This window comes from Salvelinus namaycush, chromosome 18 (assembly GCF_016432855.1).
Source record: "Salvelinus namaycush isolate Seneca chromosome 18, SaNama_1.0, whole genome shotgun sequence".
Taxonomy (NCBI): domain Eukaryota; kingdom Metazoa; phylum Chordata; class Actinopteri; order Salmoniformes; family Salmonidae; genus Salvelinus; species Salvelinus namaycush.
In genome coordinates, this window is record NC_052324.1 from 44,196,794 (window position 1) to 44,223,782 (window position 26,989).

Consider the following 26,989-nt stretch of genomic DNA (forward strand, 5'->3'; position numbering starts at 1 on the left):
GGGTTGAATAGCCAGGATTAAGTGAACTGCTGGGGAAATCTTCAGGGGATGTAATATTTAATTATGTATTTTGTTTCCTTAGGGAGATGACATTATTCTGTAGGATTTTGATTTTAAATCCTACCCAATAATCTCGTCTCCCTAACGAAACTAAATACATAATTAAAAACTACATTACCTAAAGATTTCCCCAAAAATGCACTTAATCCTGGCTCTTCAACCCCATTACTCCTCAAATCTGACAACAATCGCTCCCTTTGTCTCACATATTTCTGGCACTGAAATATAACATGTTCCACTGTCTCCATCTCCTCCTGACAATGATCACACCTCCCAGTCGGATGTTTCCCCACCACTTTCAATGTTACTATCCATATAAAACCTACAGAATTAAAAGAAGCATTGGAGTGGCTGGCTGTCTGACTGTGCGTGTTTTTTTCAAATATTTGAACGAGCCAATGGGAGAACAGTGGCGTTACCCCGGCAATTTCAAACTAGACCACGAACTTGATGAAGTCGGTTTGTTTATGTTAGCTCGCTAGCAAATCATAACTTCTATTCCACTAAAATAGCGAAGAATTTAGCTAGCTACACTAAAATAACATGTCTCAAGTGACTAGATTACAAATAGCAATGGACGCGGAAGAAATGGTTGCCCAACTTAACAGAAAAGGTATGGTGTAGCTAACGTTAACTAATATTCCGCTAGCTAGCTCTATTATTTACTTGCTAACAATGCATGCTAGCTTGATAGCAGGCCTCTTTAGCTTACTAACTATAGTTGACGTTAGTCATAATACAATGTAAACAATATTTTGTTTATCGTTCAGTCAAGCTACAGTGGACAAACTAGATATAGGCTAGGGTACACACTAACGTTAACTTAGTTCAGAGGAAACTTATGGAGTCTTTTGGGACATTGGGCTGTTTTATTGACTCCCTAAACTAGTAACGTAACTAGCTAGAACCATCGTCCTGTTAGAACAACAATGTTGCAGCTAGGGCTAGCTGTCTGACGTTAGCCAGTTAACGTTAGATAGCTAGTTATCTTTACAACTATTGACCAAATAGTGGAGTAAATTAAGGATTTGTTTTAAACTTGCTTCTTGTCTTTCACAGAATTGCGCAAGCAGCAGTTGATAGAGTACTTAGCAGCAAAAGGAAGACTGAAGCCACCAAACCCAAAGTAAGAAATCATCATGGCTTGACGGCTATCTTCTTGGCCATTATATAGCCTATATAAGATGATTAATTCATTTAAGGTTTATACAAATGTCTATGTTTATACAAATTCAGTCAAACAAACAATAGTCCATACCCCATGTCTCTACCATATATGGTTAAAAAGTTACCGACGATTTACTCTGAGAATTTCGCCTTAATGAAATTGTTATGATCTTAAACTGGTCACTGCTCAATATAGAACTGAGGCGCTGCTCCGCGGCAGCCGCTAACTATGAACGCCATACTGACAAACTATCTAGTGGCTGCAGGTTCGTGAGTGAAAACATGGCATTTTTCAAAATGAATTCGGCTGAGTAGAAAACTAAATAGGGCTCATTATTTATTTACAAAGTTAACAGACTGAATTGCAATATCCACCCTCGGCGAGGACAATCAGTTCTTGTTTGCATTGTATATTATTATTATTATTCTGTGGATTTTATATGGCGGTTGGCAACCAACTTTAAGCTGCATTACTGCCACCAACTGGACTGGAGTGTGGACCAGAGACAGCGAAGGTCTAAATCCAACACAATAATCTCGTCCCCCTAAGGAAATAAAATACATAATTAAATACTACATCCCCTGAAGATTTCCCCAGCAGTTCACTTAATCCTGGCTATTCAACCCCACTACTCCTCAAATCTAATAACAATCGCTCCCTTTGTCTCACGTATTTCTGGCACTGAAATAGAACATGTTCCACTGTCTCCATCTGAGAGGTGTGACGAGGATCAGTCTCAGCCTTGTGACTACACTTTCCTCCCTTCTCTCTTGGCCTGAGGACTCCCCCTGCCCCCACCTTTTCCTGGATCTTATACAGGTGTCTTCCCTTACTTTCCTGTTCCACAACTCTTGCCACTTATTTGTAACCACTGTTCTTACTAATCCCTTGGCGTCTGCTTTACTGAAATGATGAAAGCCAAGGATCTGGAGGTGAACCACCTCCAAATGATACCATCTCACAACACCTTATATGAAAGGGATACAACCAAGAGAGGCGCAGTTTAAACTAGTAAAGGTCACAGCAAATGAACGTTCTTATTTCATCAACACTGTCAAGTACAAGTATGTTAATGTTGTTCTCTACAATGTTATAATCGAATGATTATTAGCACTTTGTGACATCGGCTGATGTAAAAACATTTTTTTTAAAGGGCTTGATAAATAAATGTGATTAATTATATGTCATTTCTAATGACATCGGGCAACGAGAACAACGTTTTCCCATTCATTTTGGTGCTCCCGCTTGAATTGCCCTGTTTTTCTATACATTGTATGGCAGCGAGTGAAAGCCCTACAGTATTAACTAGTGGCAATATTTCAGCTTGACATGTCTTATCCATAGTCTTTTGTAAATAATGTCCTATCACACATGACTGATTTCAGACCTTATCTTCGAGATGCCGTTAAAGCAAAGCAGATCACCATGTCTACCGTGAAGGATGATGTAAGTACTGTAGCCAATCACTTTCCTCTCCTTGACACCATCTCTCTCAAAGCAAGCCTGGCAGTTTGCTCACTATTAATTATATAGTGAGGCTTGAATTATAGTAGGTGTACCGTGTGGCTCAGTTGGTCGAGCACGCAATGTCAGAGTTGTGGTTTTGATTCCTACGAGGGACCAGTATGGACTCTTTTTTTTTTTTTTTTTTTTTTTATGTTTGCACTCACTACTGCATCTGCTAAGTGACCAATCTAAAATACTAATTAACTGACCCGTTGAGGTGTCTTTAAGTTACGAACTATATCAACTGATATTGTTTTGTAATTACAGCTGGACCCGGGAAAAGAGAACCAGGGTCCAAATCCCCTCAAGATGAAAAAGGGAACGGTGAAGGTTCAACCTCTGATGGCCAACGCCGTTTCCCAAACCACTGGCACCTTCTGCAGTACCACCAACAAACAGATCTCTGCCAACGGTCTCCTCTCTGCAGCATCGAGTACCGCACGTCTCAACGTGCTCAAAGGCATGACAAAGCCTTCTGCGGTTGCCCCAAGTCACTCAACCAGCCTGAAGACGGCTCCAGCCAGATCACAATCCACTGTCTCTACCAAAAGATGCCCAGGCACCACCAACCAACCCAGAACCCAGCCTAATCCAGCTGTTAAAGTCGGCAACACACGCCCTAGCTCTGCCAAACCCCTGGAAAACGCTGGTAGAACACATTCAGCCAACACAACCAGACCAAAGCCAAATATTACTGGGAAACCCGCTAACACACTTCGCACAGCCAGCACGCGGCCCAGCACAGTCAGCACGCGGCCCAACACAGCCAGCACGCGGCCCAACACAGCCAGCACGCGGCCCAACACAGCCAGCACGCGGCCCAACACAGCCAGCACGCGGCCCAACACAGCCAGCACGCGGCCCAACACAGCCAGCACGCGGCCCAACACAGCCAGCACGCGGCCCAACACAGCCAGCACGCGGCCCAACACAGCCAGCACGCGGCCCAACACAGCCAGCACGCGGCCCAACACAGCCAGCACGCGGCCCAACACAGCCAGCACGCGGCCCAACACAGCCAGCACGCGGCCCAACACAGCCAGCACGCGGCCCAACACAGCCAGCACGCGGCCCAACACAGCCAGCAGTGCCAGAATGAGTCCGAGCACAATGGTTAAAACCAAGACAGGCCTTGTGTCTGTCCAGGTGCAACCTAGAAGCACCACCGTCCCTGCTCCAGCATCAGCCTCCTTCACCCCCTCGGTCTTGAACAGAGCATGCCCAAGCACCAGCCCAGTCCCAGCTGTGACCCAAAAGCCACCAGTTACTGCTCAGAGGAGAAGGAATCCCTTCACTGGCGTGAGTGAGACTAACCAGAGGACAACTGCCTCGGCTGTGGACAATGGGCAAAGGAGGAGCCAAGCTGTGAGTAGGACTGATTCCACACCACTCCCAGAGAGATCCAGTAAACCAGCAGGGCAGAGACAACCTGTCACTGGACCTAAACCCATCATCCAAGGCCCTACTGGTCCTGGGCACAAGACTGCAGCTACGAAGCCAGGTAATAAAAGGACAACCAAAACCTCTCCCAGAGTTTCCATCCAAGAGGTTGAGTGTATTCAGAGGGCTGCATCACAGCATAGGGCTGAGGCTAGAGGAGCAGGAGCCAGCACTCGGATATGGAAGGCTGCCTCTCGAGCTTCCACCGGGATAACAGGAAACCAATGGCAGAACACGGCTCTGAGTAGGGCCATGCATGCAGCTGTGGCTGCGATGGGTCAGAAAAGCAGCGGCGAGGAAAACCGAGGCATGGTGGAGAGCGGGTGGACAGACACTGACACCAAGAATGAACCCAATGCTCCATCGCCCTCATCAACATCTCCGGCGTGTTGGCCTAGGCCTCACAGCAGCACAGTAAATGGTGTGTGGATCCCCCAGGCGGTGCCTCGCTCTGCCAAAAAGTCCAGCCATGGCCAGGAGGAGGTGGGGTGGGAGGCTGGTGTTGGCCTTAAGACACCCAGAGACCAGGCCAGGGTCGTGCCCAAGACAGAGGGCCGCAGGAAGATGACAGCTGCCCAGGAAGAGAGAATGTCAGTTTTAGTTTGTTTTATTGTAAATTAGATAAGTACTAGGAAGTAGAATACAGTACATTTACATTTTTGTGATTTTAGCAGACAATCTTATACAGAATGACTTGAAGTCTTAAAATATTAAACTCTAGACTGGTTGAATAAGGCCTTGGGTTACACAGTGCACATAACTACTGTGATTTTGTTTGTTGAAATAACAAAATAACATCAAGGTAACATTTGTCATTTCACTTCAGTAAAAGGTATGTGTGTTGGTATCGTAGCATATGAATGTGCTGGGTCTTTTCCATTATACCACCATATTCTTTCCACCCAGCACCTCATTTAATAGAGTGTGGTTGAGTTGGACTACAAACATCTGACTTTACCCCAACATTTTACTTAACAACCTTATATTCCACTCTGTGTGTGTCTTCAGGCAGAAGCTCCAGGAATGGCGTGAGAACAGGGGCATCTCCTACAAGCGTCCCCCCATGCCGGTGAGGCCTCCTCGGGTGCGGCGCACCTTGGCCCTCCCTCAGGCTTACTGGGACGGTATGGAGGAGGAAGTTGAGGCCAGGTCTCTGGTTGAAGCTGTGGACCGGTGCCTGGCTGACTGCATCAAGCTGCTGAATGAGGTGTGGCAGAGGAATGGGTTGGGTTAGATGACATGAATTGACAGACATTTAAAATATATGACAAATCAACTGGGGGGTTGATTGGTACTCTGTTGGCGGATTACTGTCTTGTGGCTGTTCACATGGCGTTTTCCCTCTCAGCCCACCCGCCCTTCTCCCAACCGGCAACACTAAAGCTGCCAGTCATCAGCAAGACGCTTTTTCGTAGCTATTAAGTAGTAGATTACCAAATTCCCAATTAACAAATAGTAATTAAGATGGAATTGTGTAGTAATGTGAATATAAAATATGTATGTCCCTAAACTCTCATCATCACTACTCAAATGACAAAATCATCAGTACTGACTCACTCATGTACATGTAGGAAATAAGTAGTGAACCAACGTGTTGTCGAGTAGAACTTGTAAGGTAGTGATGAATACTAGGTTCATTTTCTTCTTCGTGAGGTTACGGTGATATAATGCCATCTGGTGGCAACTAGAAACTATTGCATTGTTTTTTTTTACTATTACAAATTGATGGTCCTTGAAAATTAATTTTAGTGATTGGAAAAACTGGTTTGGCCGGTTGCTTTGTGTGTCGCCATTAATCCATCCAACACAAATATTAATCCAACACATGGTCAGGTCAGGTGATTTAGTTTCCATTATTCAGGGAATAATGGCCTAATAAAACAGACAGGGCTTTGGTCAAAAGTAGTGCACTACGTAGGGCAGTGGTTCTCTAACCTTTCCTTGGGGACCCACAGATGTTTCGCAATTTTGCTGTCGCCAAATGGCTCACCCTGGTGATTCAGTGAGTCGGGTGTGGTTAGTAGACGTCTGAGCACCACTGACGTAGGGCATAGGGTGACATTTGGAACACAGCCTCTGCCTTCACTGTGAGAGCAAGACATTTGGAACACCGCCTCTGCCTTCACTGTGAGAGCAAGACATTTGGAACACCGCCTCTGCCTTCACTGTGAGAGCAAGACATTTGGAACACAGCCTCTGCCTTCACTGTGAGAGCAAGACATTTGGAACACCGCCTCTGCCTTCACTGTGAGAGCAAGACATTTGGAACACCGCCTCTGCCTTCACTGTGAGAGCAAGACATTTGGAACACCGCCTCTGCCTTCACTGTGAGAGCAAGACATTTGGAACACCGCCTCTGCCTTCACTGTGAGAGCAAGACATTTGGAACACCGCCTCTGCCTTCACTGTGAGAGCAAGACATTTGGAACACCGCCTCTGCCTTCACTGTGAGAGCAAGACATTTGGAACACCGCCTCTGCCTTCACTGTGAGAGCAAGACATTTGGAACACCGCCTCTGCCTTCACTGTGAGAGCAAGACATTTGGAACACCGCCTCTGCCTTCACTGTGAGAGCAAGACATTTGGAACACCGCCTCTGCCTTCACTGTGAGAGCAAGACATTTGGAACACCGCCTCTGCCTTCACTGTGAGAGCAAGACATTTGGAACACCGCCTCTGCCTTCACTGTGAGAGCAAGACATTTGGAACACCGCCTCTGCCTTCACTGTGAGAGCAAGACATTTGGAGGAACAGGTATATTGTTCCGCAGGTGCTATTCATTAGTGGTGCAACTCTTCCAGGTTGTGTAAGACATGTACATAAACTCAGCAAAAAAAGAAACGTCCTCATTGTCAACTGCGTTTATTTTCAGGAAACTTAACGTGTAAATATTAATAAGTAATGTCGTTATCATTAGTAGGCTTAGTATAGCAGCCTTGTATAACCACCATCGAGCTGTAGGCCTAAGAGTGCGTCCTGTTAAGTCTTCATACGGTAACTTACTTAGGCCTATATTTCTATATAAACTCAGCAAAAGAAGAAACGTCCTCACTGTCAACTGCTCTTATTTTCAGGAAACTTAACGTGTGTAAATATTTGTATGAACTAGAGGTCGACCGATTATGATTTTTCAACGCAGATACCGATTATTGGAGGACCAAAAAAGCCGATACCGATTATTAATCGGCCGATTTAAAATAAAACATAAATATTTTTTATTTGATTTTTTATACATTTCTTTGTAATAATGACAATTACAACAATACTGAATGGACACTTATTTTAACTTAATATAATACATCAATAAAATCAATTTAGCCTCAAATAAATAATGAAACATGTTCAATTTGGTTTAAATAATGCAAAAACAAAGTGTTGGAGAAGAAAGTAAAAGTGCAATATGTGCCATGTAAGAAAGCTAACGTTTAAGTTCCTTGCTCAGAACATGAGAACATATGAAAGCTGGTGGTTCCTTTTAACATGAGTCTTCAATATTCCAAGGTAAGAAGTTTTAGGTTGTAGTTATTATAGGAATTATAGGACTATTTCTCTCAATACGATTTGTATTTCATATACCTTGGACTATTGGATGTTTTTATAGGCGCTATAGTATTGCCAGTGTAACAGTATAGCTTCCGTCCCTCTCCTCGCCCCTACCTGGGCTCGAACCAGGAACACATCGACAACAGCCACCCTCGAAGCAGCGTTACCCATCGTTCCACAAAAGCCGCGGCCCTTGCGGAGCAATGGGAACAACCACTCCAAGTCTCAGAGGGAGTGACGCTTGAAACGCTATTAGCGCGCACCCCGCTAACTAGCTAGCCATTTCACATCGGTTACACCAGCCTAATCTCGGGAGTTGATAGGCTTGAAGTCATAAACAGCTCAATGCTTGAAGCACAGCGACGAGCTGCTGGCAAAACTCACGAAAGTACTGTTTGAATGAATGCTTACGAACCTGCTGGTGCCTACCATCGCTCAGTCAGACTGCTCTATCAAATCATAGACTTAATTATAACATAATAACACACAGAAATACGAGCCTTAGGTCATTTAATAAGGTCGAATCCATAAACTATCATCTCGAAAACAAGATGTTTATTCTTTCAGTGAAATACGGAACCGTTCCGAATTTTATCTAACGGGTGGCATCCATAAGTCTAAATATTCCTGTTACCTTGCACAACCTTCAATGTTATGTCATAATTACATAAAATTCTGGCAAATTAGGCGGCCCAAACTGTTGCATATACCCTGACTCTGCGTGCAATGAACGCAAGAGAAGTGACACAATTTCCCCTGGTTAATATTGCCTGCTAACCTGTATTTCTTTTAGCTAAATATGCAGGTTTAAAAATATATACTTCTGTGTATTGATTTTAAGAAAGGCATTGATGTTTATGGTTAGGTACAGTCGTGCAACGATTGTGCTTTTTTCGCAAATGCGCTTTTGTTAAGTCATCCCCCGTTTGGCGAAGTTGGCTGTATTTGTTAGGAAGAAAAGTTGAAATCGGCCCTAATTAATCGGCCATTCAGATTAATCGGTCGACCTCTACTCAGGATATGTGGTTTCCAGTTTGTATAAAGTCCAGTGAAGCTCTTTGAGGGCCGTCGTGGTATTGGCTTGAGGAGGAATATACACAGCTGTGATTATAACCAAAGATAATTCTCTTGGAGGTAATACGGTCAACATTTGATTGAGGTATTCCAGTGAATAGGTGAACAAAAGGACTTGAGTTCCTGTATGTTATCACAGTCACACCATGAGCAGTTAATCATGAAACATACACCCCCACCCTTCTTCTTCCTGGAGAGATTTGTATTCCTGTCTGCACGATGAACTGAGAACCCAACTGGATGTACTGACTCAGACAGTATATCCAGAGAGACATATTTCCATGAAACAGTATGTTACAATCCCTGATGTCTCTCTGGAAGGAGATCCTCACCCTGAGCTCGTCAACTTTATTATCCAGACACTAAACATTAGTGAGTAATATACTCTGAAGCTGTGGGTGGTATGCGCGCCTCCTGAGTGGGACTAGAAGTCCACTTCGAGTACGTCTTCTCCACTGGTGATGTTTTGGATCAGCCTCTGGAATCAGTTCAATTGCCTGGGGGGGTACGAACAAAGGATAAGATTTGGGAAAGTTGTATTCCTGGTGAGTTACCGCCGCTCTGAAATCCAAAAGTTCTTCCCGGCTGCGTAATAACACAACATTTGCAGTATTTCATTTTTGTATTATTTCCTACATTATTAGGCAAGCAAAGTGGCCAAGGGGCTAGAAGCACGGCTGCCCTCTCTTGACGCCATCTTTGTTTCTGTGTCTCTGCCTGTGTTTCTATGTCTGACTGACTGTTCCTGTGGCTGACTTACTGTGTTTCTGACTGTGTTTCCCCCACCCCCTACAGGGCTGCCTGTCCTCCCAGGTGCAGGAGATGCTGTCCACTGTGCCCATGGCCGAGAAGTTCTCCAAGTACTGGATCTGCCAGGCCCGTCTGATGGAGCGCCAGGGCAACCTGGAGGTTCTGCCGCTGTTTGAAGAGGCTGTACGAGTGGTGTTAGAGGTACAGCATACTCCCTTTACCTCACCCCTCGCTCTCTCTATACCTCTCCATCTCTATACCCCATGCCTCTCTATCTGCTGCCCCTATTAGAGGAGGCAAGACTAGTCTTCCTACAGGTCAAAGCTACTCTCTCATCCCTCTATCTGCTGGCCCTGTTAGAGGAGGCAGGACTAGTCTTCCTACAGGTCAAAGCTACTCTCTCATCCCTCTATCTGCTGCCCCTATTAGAGGAGGCAAGACTAGTCTTCCTACAGGTCAAAGCTACTCTCTCATCCCTCTATCTGCTGGCCCTGTTAGAGGAGGCAGGACTAGTCTTCCTACAGGTCAAAGCTACTCTCTCATCCCTCTATCTGCTGCCCCTATTAGAGGAGGCAAGACTAGTCTTCCTACAGATCAAAGCTACTCTCTCATCCCTCTATCTGCTGCCCCTATTAGAGGAGGCAGGACTAGTCTTCCTACAGGTCAAAGCTACTCTCTCATCCCTCTATCTGCTCTGTTTTTCTTCTTTTATCTTTCTCTCTCCTTCCCCACCAGGGGGAATCTTAGTCTAGCAACATCAATCCTCTCTCTCTCTAACTCTGTGTGTGTGTGTGTGTGTGTGTGTGTGTGTGTGTGTGTGTGTGTGTGTGTGTGTGTGTGTGTGTGTTTAGACCTTCTCTGAAGAATTCTCTAAACTAAATTTAGAGCTGCTTACTTTGGTATCTATTTCATTTAAACTAGTAATATGATGGTTTGGTATCTATTTCATTTAAACTAGTAATATGATGGTTTGGTATCTATTTCATTTAAACTAGTAATATGATGGTTTGGTATCTATTTCCTCTCCTTCAGCCAGTGGATGAGCTGCGGACTGTTGTGTTTGAGATGCTGAAAAAGAAGGAAGAGACACAAGGTAATGAGGAAACTAGAAAGGCAGCAACATCCCTAATAAGTGGCTCTGTCTCGATTCATCTCGATTCCTCACATCCTATCTCCTTGCCTCTTTTTAGGATACTTTGTTCCTGCCAAAACCAGCACGTAGATCTAGGAAGACACACTGCTGTGTCCATGGCTTTCTGTTTCTGTTGGCCGTACCAGGGTCACGCATCTTGAAAATGTTCAAATCAGTTTGCTGCTGTATTTGCTGTTATAGAAAATATTAAGTAAAGATTCTTTCCGCTGTCAAGATTTGTGGAAGGAATCCAACCGAGGCTCCAATCCTAAAATAATGTATTATGGCTATTGCCATGCTCTTCCATGTGTTGAGTCAGTTCCAGTATTCTTATCGTATGTTAATCATTTTGTCGTCATGGATTTTGACTGCTTAGTAATAATGGGGGAAAAGTGTCCAGACGTGCAGTGAATAGTTGTGGTTCATATTACTGAACATCTGAAAGTCCCGAGACGTTTGATTTCACAAGAGAGCAGGTTTCTGACTCATGTTACCAGTTACTAGTGAATAATATCATTTAATATGCATGGAGAGGGGATAAGTATGGATGTTGTTGTTATTATTAGTCTGTGAAGTAGAGGTCGGCCGATTTATGATTTTTCGACGCCGATGCCGATTATTGGAGGACCAAAAAGCCGATACCAATTAATCGGCTGATTTGTATATTTTTTCAAATATATATTTGTAATAATGACAATTACAACAATACTGAATGAACAATGAACACTTATTTTAACTTAATATAATACATAAATAAAATCTATTTAGTCTCAAATAAATAATGAAACATGCTCAATTTGGTTTAAATAATGCAAAAACAGTTGGAGAAGAAAGTAAAAGTGCAATATGTGCCATGTAAAAAAGCTAACGTTTAAGTGATTTTCTCAGAACATATGAAAGCTGGTGGTTCAATATTCCCAGTTAAGAAGTTTTAGGTTGTAGGTATTAGAGAAATTATGACGCATCGACTATTTCTCTCTATACAATTTGTATTTCATATACCTTTGACTACTGGATGTTCTTATAGGCACTATAGTATTGCCAGCCTAATCTCGGGAGTTGATAGGCTTGAAGTCATAAACAGCGCTGTGCCTCAAGCATTGCTAAGAGCTGCTGGCAAACGCAGTAAAGTGCTGTTTGAATGAATGCTTATGAGCCTGCTGCTGCCTAACACTGCTCAGTCAGACTGCTCTATCAAATATCAAATCGTAGACTTAATTATAATATAATAAACACAGAAATACGAGCCTTTGTTCATTAATATGGTAAAATACGGAAACTATCATTTCGAAAACAAAACGTTTATTCTTTCAGCGAAATTAGGAACTTTTCCATATTTTATCGAGCGGATGGCAACCCTAAGTCTAAATATTGCTGTTACATTGCACAACCTTCAATGTTATGTCATAATAATGTAAAATTCTGGCAAATTAATTACGGTCACACAGTTCGCAACGAGCCAGGCGACCCAAACTGTTGCATATACCCTGACTCTGCTTGCACTGAACGCAAGAGAATTGACCCAATTTCCATAGTTAATATTGCCTGCTAACATGAATTTCTTTTAACTAAATATGCAGGTTTTAAAAAATATATACTTCTGTGTATTGATTTTATGAAAGGCATTGATGTTTATGGTTAGGTACATTTTTCACCCCTTTGGCGAAGTTGAAATAGGCTGTGATTCGATGATAAATTAACAGGCACCGCATTGATTATATGCAATGCAGGACTAGCTAGTTAACCTAATAATATTGTAATGACCCGGCTGGGTCATAAAGGGAAAAGAGACGGACTCTAGGTGTGCAGGTCAGAACACAGGTTTATTCCTAAACTGGGCTATTGTCCCGGCCACAGCCCACGCCGCTAAATGCCGAACATACACAATGTTACCCTGTCGAGTTAAGGGTCACTCTCATAGGAACAGATCAAGGCCCCGAACAGAGAAGAAAAAGATGATACAGTAATCCCTATTTATGCATTTCCAAATCCCGCGGGATTACCCATCATACCCCCCCCCCCAACCTTTCCATCTGTCCTGACATATTTAACCCCTGCTAGTAGCCATGAGAACCATAACACACCCACAAACACAGAACACAATACCGGGTCGTTACAATATCATTAACCATGTGTAGTTAACTAGTGATTGTGAAGATTGATTGTTTTTTATAAGATAAGTTTAATGCTAGCTAGCAACTTACCTTGGCTCCTTGCAGCCACAAGGTCCTTTTGACGCTGCACTCACGTAACAGGTGGTCAGCCTGCCACGCAGTGTCCTCGTGGATTGCAATATAATCGGCGTCCAAAAAGGCAGATTACCGATTGTTAAGAGAACTTGAAATTGTCGCGATTCGAAACCAAAGTTTGAAGGCAAAACCTTTTGCAGTGGTTTTAGTGAAAGTAGATGATACAAACTAGCCACTTGTGAAATGCACTCAAAAAATAATAAAAACACAATCTCCATCTCGCTAGCTAGCTACTACGTTGTTTGGTCATCACTAGTTACCACAGCCACAAAGTCATTAACTCTGCCTATTTCTAAAATGTATCTTCTTAAAATCTGATGTTAAACCTAACCTTAACCACACTGCTAACCTTATGCCTAACCTTAAATGATGAACAAAAAGCACATTTTTGTTTTCCAGATTTTTTTTCTCTCGATATAACCAATTTACAATTTAATGGCTGTTGTAACTAGTGGAAACCTATCCGTCTGGGATGTTTGCACTAGGGCAACAACCGGATAAGGTGGTGATGTCACCGGATAAGGCAGTGACACGCTTCCCTGTTCTGAAGACTCCTCTCTGTCCCAATTAGTGGCCCAACATTCCTATCCGCTAGGGTACCTGCCCCAACCAATGGTTGTGACTAGAGGGAGTACAGCTACGACCAGAAGTGACATTTCGTAGCAGGTTAGGAGAATGTTTTAGCTAATCCTTTTCCTAATATTAACCTTAGTTTCCTAACCTGCCACATGAATTATCCTAACCTGCTTTGAAAAAGTAACTTCCAGGTGTAGCTGTGTTCCCTCTTGTCACAATCGTTGGTGGGTGTGGAAACCAATTCACAGTTTTGTGCTCCCGAGTGGTGCAGCGGTCTAAGGCACTGCATCTCAGTGTAAGAGGTGTCACTACAGACACCCTGAATCGATTCCAGGCTGTTTCACAACCAGCCCTGATTAGGAGTCCCATAGGGCGGCGCACAATTGGCCCAGGGTCGTTAGGGTTTTGGCTGGTGTATGCCGTCATTGTAAATAAGATTTTGTTCTTAACTGACTTGCCTAGTTAAATAAAGGTGAAATAAAACTTTTATTTTAATTTTTTAATAGTCAATGATAATTAGAGGTACATATGGTCATAAAGAATTATATCCGTTTAGAATCTAACCGTTGTCAGTAAAGCAGTGAATTTGGAGCATAAAAACAGCAGCCTTTCATACCTCCCACACTGTACCAATGTTCCAGCTTCAATGTTATCTTTACCTGCGACCGTTGGGACAGGTCCTGACTAGAAAGGGAAAGGGGTTACATACAGTAGTCAGTTGCACAACTGAATGCATTCCACCAGAACGCAGGTGAAGGTTAAACAAATCATTTTTCGCAATTTCCTGTGACTTAGCCACCACAAATGTCTTTGCTAGCAAGCGTGACAGTGTCTGCCAAACGGCAAAGTGTGTCCAGCAATTTTTACATTTTGACGTTGTATGATATCTCCACTTTCCAAGCGTATAATATGTTAGGTTCTAAATGAACCGTGTAAAAACTCACAGATGATTATTAAAGCTCAAACCAAGTTTATTCACCCAAAGAGTCAGACAGCTGAACAGACAAAGACATGTTCCCACCAGCACAAGTGTGTGTGTATATATACCCTAATTTAGATGAAGTCTCCTTCCCTCTAAACAACTTCCTGTCTAGCAATAAAGCTGTAAAGTGATGTGGGTAATAAACTGTTCCTTCTCTTACTGTGATCTGACCTCGGCCCACATTCATCACTAATCTACAGCTCTCCACCCTTATCGGTGACCGCAACCATGTGATTTCCTGTTCCCTTACGTAACATCCCAAGCCCCTGGCTCATATCCAACCTGAATTGACTCCACCTTATACATTCCTCCTACAGATAACCATTCACTTCTGGTGTAGCAAGTATTTCAAATTACAACCCAACAACTGATTGGAGTACTGATTGGGGTGGCAGGTAGCCTAGTGGTTTAGAGCGTTGGGCCAGTAACCGAAAGGTTGCTAGATCGAATCCCCGAGCTGACAAGGTAAAAATCTGTCGTTCTGTCCCTGAACAAGGCCCACCGTTCCTAGGTCGTCATTGAAAATAAGAATTTGTTCTTAAGTGACTTGCCTAGTTAAATAAAAAATGTAATAAAACTGAAACCAGACTGGTCTTTCTCCTCTCCATAGTATATTTCATATTTCCAGTTAAGAAGTCAGAATCCATCAAATGGAATATAGTTTTGGTGGTGGTGTCATGAATGAGTTTACGACACCAGAACACTGTGATATCCTGAAGAGGTGGGACCAGTAAACGGCGATGCACTTGAATGGAGAGTTTACACCTTTTTTTTTTTTTAAATGCCATTTAGCAGTGTGTGTGCACACGTCTCAGTAGTTGACTATAACATTCTTCTTATTGCTACTACTTCCAGGTCAGTCTACCGTAGCATCAGAGCAGGAGCCTGTAAGAGAGCAGGATGACGTTATGGAGCTTCACTCTACACCAGACCCCATGGCCACACCCACAGCCGTCAAAGCCCTGATCCGTGGTGACCGAGGAGGCTCGTCTGTGGTCAAGTACAAGATCACCGCCACTCCAGGGTACTCTATGACCTCTGACCTGACTGCCTTTGATCTTTCTCTGATCCGGTTACCGTCAGCCATTTTAAAGCTACAACCTGATATTTGAAAAACAAAAAGGCAGCCCCATTACTTGTTTAGATATACAGTCATTTTACCTTAAGCAGAGACTTGTATCTCTAGTCTGGCAGGCCCTTGCCTGCGTTAAACCCTTACACAAAGTAGAAATTGACCTACAGTGCATTCAGAAGGTATTCAGACCACTTCTTCTCTGCAGGTCCTCTCAAACTCTGTCAGGTTGGATGGGGAGCATCACTGCACAGCTATTTTCAGGTTTCTCCAGAGATGTTTGAGGTTCACGGTTCAAGTCCGGGCTCTGGCTGGGCCACTCAAGGACATTCAAAGACTTGTCCTGGAGCAGGTTTTCATCAAGGATCTCTCTGTACTTTCCTCTGTTCATCTTTCCCTCAAGTCTGAATAGTCTCCAAGTCCTTGCTGCTGAAAACATCCCCACAGCATGATGCTGCCACCACCATGCTTCATCGTAGGGATGTGCCAGGTTTCCTCCAGACATGACGCTTGGCATTCCGGCCAAAGAGTTCAATCTTGGTTTCATCATGGTCGGAGAGTCCTTTAGCTGCCTTTTGGCAAACTCCAAGCGGGCTGTCGTGCCTTTTACTGAGGAGTGGCTTCCGTCTAGTCACTCTACCATAAAGGCCTGATTGGTGGATTGCTGAAGAGATGGTTGTCCTTCTGGAAGATTCTCCCATCTCCACAGAGGAACTCTGGAGCTCTGTCAGAGTGACCGGGTTCTTGGTCACCTCACTGACCAAGGCCCTTCTTCCCCAATTGCTCAGTTCGGCCGGAAGGCCAGCTCTAGTCTTAGTGGTTCCAAACTTCTTCCATTTAAGAATGATCAAGGCCACTGTGTCTTGGGGACCTTCAATGCTGCAGAACATCATTTTTTCCGTACCCATCCCCAGACCTGTGCCTCGACACAATCCTGCCTCGACACAATCCTGTCTCGGAGCTCTACGGACAATTCCTTCAACCTCATGGCTTGGTTTTTGCTCTGACATGCACTGTCGACTGTGGGACCTTATATAGACAGCTGTGTGCGTTTCCAAATCATGTCCAATCAATTGAATTTACAACAGGTGGACTCCAAGTTGTAGAAACATCTCAAGGGTGATCAATAGAAACAGGATGAACCTGAGCTCAGTTTTGAGTTTCATAGCAAAGGTTCTGAATACTTATGTAAATAAGGTGTTTTATAAGGTAATTAATAAGGTTTTTTAGTTAGTAAATTATGAAAAAATTATAACCTGTTTTTGCTTTGTCATTGTGGGATATTGTGTGTAGATTGAGGAATGTATATTTAATCCATTTTAGAATAAGGCTGTAAAGTAACAAAATGTGGAAAAGGAAGGGGTCTGAATACTTTCCAAATGCACCGTAGGTATTCCTCTTATCTAGTTGTGTGAGGGCAGTGTGAAGTGCAATTCAGATTATGCCATCAATGGATCTGTTGGGGTAAGTATGCATATCGGAGTGGGTAAGGCATGATGGAGTTGTTTGCCATAACCAGCCTCTCAAAGCACTTCATGATTACCAATGTGAGTGATAGGTCTAACTGGTTTCTCCAAGTGGGCTGACCCCATTTAGTCAACTGGTTTGATTGTTTGGTCGATAGGCTCTTGGTCGACCAAGATTTCTTTAGTCGAGCAGTCGCTATTTTATTTTTTTATTCCCCCCATTGTGCACAAGACACCTGTCTGAGTCGCGCCTGTCTCTGGACTAATCCATTGGATGCCACGGGATGGCACAGTCATCACTCTTAAGACGTGATACTGAAATTGTGTTTGGTTATGTAAAAATAATGGTGCAACACTAAAATCTAATATTATTTTATAATAAATACGCTTTCTCCCACTTTGTATTGGTCGCTGTCCATGGTTCAGAAACATAATCTTCAGTGTGCCGTTTCTATGTGCATAATAGCAGAATTAACCAGCATATTGGGATTGAGAACAATGTGGCGGAGGAAACAGCCTTTGCTTTAAAATACCTATTCGGACTGGATTCGTTTTTCTGGGGGTGGTCTGGGGATTTTAATTATGTGCACAAACATCACATCTGTAATATTAGTCCCGTCCAAATCTGCCATGTCAGTAATTTGTACTCTTAAAGGTCCTCTTGACATCCTTGTGTTTTGAGAGAAATGTCTGAGTTTGACAGGTGTTGCTCACTGAGCAAGAGAACTATAACTGATTTGATAAATTGAACGAAGTGTTACCCATAGCCTGTAACCCTTGCTGTTAATAGATCGCAAAGCAGCATACAACTGACTTAAACATTTGGAAATGATGAATTCACTTTCTCATCCATAGCCTTAAAACGCATCTCAAGTATACGTTTAGCTCACATCTGAAGGCTATGGGAAATTTTTTGCTTTTACTGCAGAGCACAAAAATAACCTAATGATTATGATCACACTTCCACAGTTGAAATATCATGGTGACACTATAACAAAGCTGAATTGTGTTTTAGAAACTTGGGAACCAAGCTCGAGTTATCAGTGTAGCCCTGTTATTGTCTGGACTTGTTGAAATTTCTTCATGCCTAGAAAGAAAACATCCAGGCTTCTGTCATAACTGTCAATTGTCTTGGAGAAAAAAATGACAAATACAGGGTGCGGTTTCGGAAACAATAATCCCGCCCGTATCGTCCTCTGGAATAACAGACATTCTGGGGTAATAATTTCATAACCAACGTTCTCCAGTAATACTAGTCCCGTGCGAATATGGCTTAGCCTTAATGTCTAAGAAAATTGTGGAGTGGGCAAACCCCAACTTAATTAGGTCTATAATAAATAATCTAACTGTTAAATGTTCCTGGCTTTTACAAATAAGCCATATATAGTACCAGTCAAAAGTTAGGACACATCTACTCATTCCAGGGGTTTTCTTAATGTTTTACTATTATTTTTTTTACATTGTAGAATAATAAGACATCAAAACCATGAAATAACACATATGGAATCATGTAGTAACCAAAAAAGTGTTAAACAAATCAAAATATCTTTGAGATTCTTCAAAGTAGCCACACTTTGCCTTTGACAGCTTTGCACATTAACAGGTGTGCCTTGTTAATTTGTGGAATTTCTTTCCTTCTTAATGCGTTCAAGCCAATCAGTTGTGTTGTGACAAGGTAGGGGTGGTAGACAGAAGATAGCCCTATTTGGTAAAAGACAAAGTCCAAATTATGGCAAGAACAGCTCAAATAGGCAAAGAGAAACAACAGTCAATCATTACTTTAAGACATGGAGGTCAGTCAATCTGGAAAATTTCAAGAACTTTTAAAGTTTCAAGTGCTGTTGCAAAAACCATCAAGCACTATGATGAAACTGGTTCTCATGAGGACCGCCACAGGAAAGGAAGACCCAGAGTTACCTCTGCTGCAGAGGATAAGTTCATTAGAGTTAACAGCCTGAAGTAATTGCAGCCCAAGTAAATGCTTCAGAGTTCAAGTAACAGACACATCTCAACATCAACTGTTCAGAGGAGACTGCGTGAATCAGGCCTTCATGGTTGAATTGCTGCAAAGAAACCACTACTAAAGGACAGCAATAAGAAAAGACTTGCATGGGCCAAGAAACACGAGCAATGGACATTAGACCGGTGGAAATCTGTCCTTTGGTCTGATGAGTGCAAATTTGAGATTTTTGGTTCCATCTGCCATGTCTTTGTGAGACGCAGAGTAGGTGAACGGATGATCTCTCCGCATGTGTGGTTCCCACCGTTAAGCATGAAGGAGGTGGTGTGGGGTGCTTTGCTGGTGACACTGTCAGGGATTTATTTAAAATTCAAGGCACACTTAACCAGCATGGCTACCACAGCATTCTGCAGCGATACGCCATCCCATCTGGTTTGCACTTAGTGGGACTATCATCTGTTTTTCAGCAGGACAATGACCCAAAACATACCTCCAGGCTGTGTAAGCGCTATTTGGCCAAGAAGGAGAGTGATGGAGTGCTGCATCAGATGGCCTGGCTTCCACAATTACCCAACCTCTACCCAATTGAAATGGTTTGGGATGAGTTGGACCACAGAGGGAAGGAAAAGCAGCCAACAAATGTTCAGCATATGTGGGAACTCCTTCAAGACTGTTGGAAAAGCATTCCAGGTGAAGCTGGTTGAGGGAATACCAAGAGTGTGCAAAGCTGTCATGGCAAAGGGTGGCTACTTTGAAGAATCTCAAATATATTTTGATTTAACACGTTTTTGGTTATTACATGATTCCATAGGTGTTATAACATAGTTTTGATGTCGTCACTATTATTCTACAATGTAGAAAATCGTCAAAATAAAGAAAAACCCTTGAATGAGTAGGATTCTGTCCCAACTTTTGACTGGTACTGTATATCTACAGAAATAAGACAATCTTGCTTCTGTTGCCTGTTTGAGTGTGTTGCAACGGCAAAATGTTGGATAAAGAAATGTTCACAGATTTGGCTGTTTTTAATCATGAGCATTGAGCTTGAGCTTTACCATTTTTGAGTTGAGCTTTACCATTTTTCCCCCCACTAGAACAGCCTGGTATTAGTTATAATTTATTTCGTGTTTACACTGTTCCAAACAGGCAGAAAAATAAGGTTGTAATCTATCCGCACCTGTTTGTCACACATATGTACGCAGCTCTAGCTCCTATACCCTCCCTTTTCTTGTTCTCTTTCTTATTATTATGATCATTATGATTATTAATAAGTAATGTCGTTATCATTAGTAGGCTTTGTATAGCAGCCTTGTATAACCACCCTTTGAGCTGTAGGCCTAAGAACGCGTCCTGTTAAGTCTTCATACGGTAGCTTACTTAGGCCTATATTTCTATATAAACTCAGCAAAAGAAGAAACGTCCTCTCACTGGTCTTATTTTCAGGAAACTTAACATGTGTAAATATTTGTATGAACATAAGATTCAACAACTGAGGCATAAACTGAACAAGTTCCACAGACATGTGACTAACAGAAATGTAATAATGTGTCCCTGAACAAAGGGGGGGTCAAAATCAAAAGTAACAGTCAGTATCTGGTGTGGCCACCAGCTGCATTAAGTACTACAGTGCATCTCCTCCTTATGGACTGCACCTGATTTGCCTGTTCTTGCTGTGAGATGTTAACCCACTCTTCCACCAAGGCACTTGCAAGTTCCCGGACATTTCTGGGGCGGAATGGCCCTAGCCCTCACCCTCCGATCCAACAGGTCCCAGATGTGCCCAATGGGATTGAGATATGGGCTCTTCGCTGGACATGGCAGAACACTGACATTCCTGTCTTGCAGGAAATCACTCACAGAGAGCAGTATGGCTGGTGGCATTGTCATGCTGGAGGGTTAGGATGAGCCTGCAGGAAGGGTACCACATGAGGGAGGAGGATGTCTTCCCTGTAACGCACAGCGGTGAGATTACCTGCAATGACAACAAGCTCAGTCCGATGATGCTGTGACACACCGCCCCAGACCATGACGGACCCTCCACCTCCAAATCGATCCCACTCCAGAGTACAGGCCTCAGTGTAATGCTCATTCCTTCGACGATAAACGTGAATCCGACCATCACCTCTGGGGAGACAAAACCGCACGAGGTGAGATCTTGCATGGAGACCCAGACCGAGGGTGATTGACCGTCATCTTGAACTTCTTCCATTTTCTAATAATTGCGCCAACAGTTGTTGCCTTCTCACCAAGCTGCTTGTCTATTGTCCTGTAGCCCATCCTAGCCTTGTGCAGGTCTACAATTTTATCCCTGATGTCCTTACACAGCTCTCTGGTCTTGGCCATTGTGGAGAGGTTGGAGTCTGTTTGATTGAGTGTGTGGACAGGTGTCTTTTATACAGGTAACGAGTTCAAACAGGTGCAGTTAATACAGGTAATGAGTGGAGAACAGGAGGGCTTCTTTAAAAAGAACTAACAGGTCTGTGAGAGCCGGAATTCTTACTGGTTGGTAGGTGTTCAAATAGTTATGTCATGCAATAAAATGCAAATGAATTACTTAAATCATACAATGTGATTTTCTGGATTTTTGTTTTAGATTCCGTCTCTCACAGTTGAAGTGTACCTATGATAAAAATTACAGACCTCTACATGCTTTGTAAGTAAGAAAACCTGCAAAATCGGCAGTGTATCAAATACTTGTTCTCCCCACTGTATGTATGCATACACACACACACACACACACACACACACACAGTTGAAGTCGGAAGTTTGCATACATCTTAGCCAAATACATTAATTCAGTTTTTCACAATTCCTGACATTTAATCCTAGTTAAAATGCCCCGTCTTTGGTCAGTTAGGATCACCACTTTATTTTCAGAATGTGAAATGTCTTATTTCAGATTTGATGTCTTTCATCACATTCCCAGTGAGTCAGAAGTTTACATTCTCGCAATTAGTATTTGGTAGCATTGCCTTTAAATTGTTTAACTTGGGTCAAACGGTTCAGGTAGCCTTCCACAAGCTTTCCCCAATACGTTGGGTGAATTTTGTCACATACCTCCTCACTGCTTTTGTAACTGAGTCAGGTTTGTAGGCCTCCTTGCTCGCACACACTTTTTCATTTCTGCCTACACATTTTCTATGGGATTGAGGTCTGTGCTTTATGATGGCCACTGCAATACCTTGACTTTGTTGTCCTTAAGCCATTTTGCCACAACTTTGGAAGTATGCTTGGGGTCATTGTCCATTTGGAAGACCCATTTGCGACCAAGCTTTATCTTCCTGACTGATGTCTTGAGATGTTGCTTCAATATATCCACATAATTTTACTTCCTCAGGATGCCATCTATTTTGTGACGTGAACCAGTCCCTCCTGCAGCAAAGCACCCCCACAACATGATGCAGCCACACCCGTGCTTCATAGTTTGGATGGTGTTCTTCGGCTTGCAACCCCCCCCCCCCATTTCCTCCAAACATAACGATGGTCATTATGGCCAAACAGTTCTATTTTTGTTTCATCAGACCATAGGATATTTCTCCAAAAAGTACGGTCTTTGTCCCCGTGTGCAGTTGCTTTTTAATCTGGCATTTTTATGGCGGTTTTGGAGCAGTGGCTTTTTTGTTGCTGAGCGGCCTTTCAGGTTATGTCGATATAGGGTCTGGCCTGAAGCTTGGCTAGTGAACATGCAACATTGTATAACATTTTCTGGACCCTCAGTTTCCTGCGCCAGTGACCTCGGGACAGACACAGCTGTTGGCTATATGTGCAAGGATAAGAAGCAGTGCTCGTGTAAGCGGTCCTAGGTGTAGGAGTCAGGCGCAGGACAGCAGATATGACTAATCAAAGTATTTTACTCATAAAATACAAATATTCAAGGCAAACATGATAGCCCCGAATTACAAATACACAATCACTCACGAACACAACACGGGGAACAGAGGGTTAAATAATAAACAAGTAATTGGTGAGTGAAGCCAGGTGTGAATAGGCACAGACATAACAAATGTAAAGTGGATCGGTGGTGGCTAGAAAGCCGGTGAAGTCAAACGCCGCCCGAACAAGGAGAGGGACCGACTTCGGTGGAAGTCGTGACAGCTGGACTTCGGCAGGAGCTCACCAGAGCTGAGAACCGGTATCTCAAATGTTCTACTGCTTGACCTCCTGTTCCTCTTTATAAAATATTACATGAAAAGTATTGTGGAGCTCCTGCACCTAAATATAAACAGTACCAGCACCGAAAATCCATACCGGAACCTATTTCAGTTCAAGTCCAGCACTGATAACAAGTAATTAAGTCGGCCTATTTTATGCCGTTTCCACTGGATCAGAGCATTACATTTTCCCCTTTCAAGCTGAGTGGTTATTGAAAAGGGAGAGAGCTTGAAATATTTTAAATACATTGAGGAACCATTGTAATTCTCAATGGATGTAAAAACAGACTTTGTTTGCTTGCTGTTTGAGGTGGTGAAAACATTACTTCGAGATCTCCACAGGTCATTAGTGGTGGTGCGTTAAGCCAATTAGAAGTATCAGATCCTCAAATGGGCACATTTTATATGCCTACGTTTGCCCGCTGGCCAGGTAGTCTATAGGCCCACTTCTATGCGTGCGCGTTCTTACTCAACATTGACTGGAGCCCCCCAAACAAAGGACAATGACTAAATTGACAAAACTGGTACATGAAATGAACCTACACTTGTTAATCACAAGTGTAGCATTGGTTGTGCACTCTGACAATGATAGCTGGAAGACTGGAATAATAATATTGATTGCATTAACAGAAATGACCATAACCAAAGTAACAAACATTGTAGATTTAGATATTATAGGAATTAACATGAATGTACTACTGGGGATGTATGTAATGGGGAATTGATAGACACGAACAAACAATTCACACAATGAAGTTATAAAACAATGAATGTGCACATATTGGCTGGATAGGCAAGTGCATTGTGCATCTGGGAGCATGGCCAATCTGACATCTGCTTTGGCCATGCAGCATTTACAGTGATACGGCCTCAGCAGAAGTCAGGGCTATCATACTCGCTGAGCAGTGCAGAGCTGTCGTCAAGGAAGTGAGTGTGTTTTCTACAGGATGTACCGCCCCCCACCTACCGTCAACCAATCATGTCAATGCGGAGATATACAGAGCCCTCGGCATTGTCCCACCCTCCCATATGGAGCCTCCGACCACATTTTAGTCTCGGCCTCCACAATGGATTAGTTCACTGAGATGGGTGCAAATGTATAGAGATATATTTGTTACTGCTGGACTAAAACAATCTTGTTCGACCAACAGCGTAACGACCAAACAATTGACCTGTCAACTAATTGGAGTCAGCCCTACCCTATATAGTGCACAACTATTGACAAGAGCTGCCATTTCAGTCCCATCACCATGTGTGCTGTATTTAACGTGTGTTCTGGGATTCAAACCCATCACCGTGTGTACTGTATTTAACGTGTGTTCTGGGATTCAAACCCATCACCGTGTGTACTGTATTTAACGTGTGTTCTGGGATTCAAACCCATCACCGTGTGTGCTGTATTTAACGTGTGTTCTGGGATTCAAACCCATCACCGTGTGTACTGTATTTAACGTGTGTTCTGGGATTCAAACCCATCACCGTGTGTACTGTATTTAACGTGTGCTCTGGGCTTGTAACCCATCACCATGTGTATGTACTGTTCATACTGTAACCTGTTCTCTCTGATCTCTCCCACCCACAGTGGTTTCAGGAGCCAGAAGAGGGAGGCGGCGGTGGCCCGCGTGTTGGACGGACAGGAGCTGAGATTCTTCACCCCCGTCAGGCGCTCAGTGAGGATCGAGAAGTCCGCGCTCTGCTACCCCGCCTCCCTGCAGGAGCACGACCTATGTGTGGCCTCTTTCAATGACCTGATGGCCCAGCAGGATGAGAGAGAGGGGGAAGGAGAGAGGGAGGGAGACGAAGAGGGGGGAGGCAGCGCCGGGCCCGTCCCAAACGGTCATCTGTACGTGTACAGAGAGAACGGTGCGCTGAGAGACAAGGTCAACATCCAGCTGATCTACGCTGAGGAAGAAGACTAATGGGCTGTGTCCTAGTAGTGTAAAGTGGCTTCCTCTCCTGCTTTACCCTGATCTACTAGTACAGGAATAGGGAGGTGCTGGATATGGTGCCCACTCACCATCTGGGAATGTAGCTTACACCTGTCCAGTTGTATGTCCTTCAGTGCATCGCCACGTTCCTTAGTGGCGAGCTGTAGTAAAACAAACAGTTCTGAAAGACCTGGGGGATGAGTTTGTCAATCTAAACTTTTCTGTACAGAATCCTGCAGGAAGAGCCTGTCTATCCATCTGTCTGTGTTAACAGGGGACAATGTCTGTCTGGAGGACATGCACAGATGGGTTTCCAACTTGACAGTTACTCATTTGTATGTCAAAACAAAAGCATCCATTGACTTTTTAGATGGACTTTTGTTTTTTAATGCAAACTGTGGTAAGTTTTTTTTTTAAATGTTTTTTTTTTAGATTGTACATACAGTTGAAGTCAGAAGTTTACATACACTTCGTTTGGAGTCATTAAAACTAGTTTTTCAACCACTCCGCAAATTTCTTGTTAACAAACTATAGTTTTGGCAAGTCTGTTAGGACATCTAATTTGTGCATGACAAGTAATTTTTCGAACAATTGTTTACGGACAGATTATTTAAGTTATAATTCACTGTATCACAAGTCCAGTGGGTCAGAAGTTTACATACACTACGTTGACTGTGCCTTTAAACAGATTGGAAAATTCCAGAAAATGACGTGATGGCTTTAAGAACTTCTGTTAGGCTAATTGACATCATTTGAGTCAATTGGAGGTGCACCTGTGGATGTATTTCAAGGCCTGCCTTCAAACTCAGCGCCTCTTTGCTTGACATCATGGGAAAATCGAAAGAAATCAGCCAAGACCCCCAATTTTTGTAGACCATAAGTCTGGTTCATCCTTGGGAGCAATTTTCAAACGCCTGAAGGTACCATGTTCATCTGTACAAACAATAGTACGCATGTATAAACACCATGGGACCACGCAGCTGTCATACCGCTCAGGAAGGTGGCGCATTCTGTCTCCTAGATATGATCGTACTTAGGTGCGAAAAGTGTAATCAATCCCAGAACAACAGCAAAGGACACTGATGCTGAGGATGCTGGAGGAAACAGGTTCAAAAGTATCTATATCCACAGTAAAACAAGTCCTATATCAACATAACCTGAAAGGCCGCTCAGCAAGGAAGAAGCCACTGCTCCAAAACCACCATAAAAAAGCCAGACTACGGTTTGCAACAAAAGCTGAAGAACACCATCCCAACTGTGAAGCACGGGGGTGGTAACATCATGTTGTGGGGGTGCGTTGCTGCAGGAGGGACTGGTGCACTTCACAAAAAAGATGGCATCATGAGGTAGGAAAAGTATGTGGATATATGGGGGGAAAATTTTTTATATAGCCCTTCTTACATCAGCTGATATCTCAAAGTGCTGTACAGAAACCCAGCCTAAAAACCCAAACAGCAAGCAATGCAGGTGTAGAAGCACGGTGGCTAGGAAAAACTCCCTAGAAAGGCCAAAACCTAGGAAGAAACCTAGAGAGGAACCAGGCTATGAGGGGTGGCCAGTCCTCTTCTGGCTGTGCCGGGTGGAGATTATAACAGAACATGGCCAAGATGTTCAAATGTTCATAAATGACCAGCATGGTCAAATAATAATAATCACAGTAGTTGTCGAGGGTGCAACAAGTCAGCACCTCAGGAGTAAATGTCAGTTGGCTTTTCATAGCCGATCATTAAGAGTAGCTCTACCGCTCCTGCGGTCTCTAGAGAGTTGAAAACAGCAGCCAGGTAGTCCTGAGGCATGGTCCTAGGGCTCAGGTCCTCCGAGAGAGAAAGAGAGAATTAGAGAGCATACTTAAGTTCACACAAGACACCGGATAAGACAGGAGAAATACTCCAGATATAACAGACTGACCCTAGCCCCCCGACACACAAACTA

General features: G+C 43.3%; 1 protein-coding gene across 1 annotated transcript; it reads left to right on the forward strand.

Annotated features, from left to right (window-relative positions):
• The first annotated feature begins 506 nt into the window (after positions 1-506).
• Positions 507-25,490, forward strand: ckap2l (cytoskeleton associated protein 2-like). Its single transcript, XM_039013863.1, has 9 exons — positions 507-673; positions 1,120-1,186; positions 2,614-2,674; positions 3,002-4,764; positions 5,183-5,381; positions 9,587-9,742; positions 10,574-10,634; positions 15,336-15,504; positions 24,712-25,490. Exons 1-9 carry the CDS (start codon positions 604-606, stop codon positions 25,046-25,048), a joined length of 2,883 nt encoding a protein of 960 aa, XP_038869791.1. The 5' UTR covers positions 507-603; the 3' UTR covers positions 25,049-25,490.
• Positions 25,491-26,989: the final 1,499 nt, after the last annotated feature.

Excerpts from the sequence above, each read along its gene's own strand:
- ckap2l (XM_039013863.1), top strand. The coding sequence starts at position 604 with ATGTCTCAAGTGACTAGATTACAAATAGCAATGGACGCGGAAGAAATG. Across the intron at positions 2,675-3,001 it reads TGTCTACCGTGAAGGATGAT|CTGGACCCGGGAAAAGAGAA; the intron begins GTAAGTACTGTA and ends TTGTAATTACAG. Across the intron at positions 10,635-15,335 it reads AAAGAAGGAAGAGACACAAG|GTCAGTCTACCGTAGCATCA; the intron begins GTAATGAGGAAA and ends TACTACTTCCAG.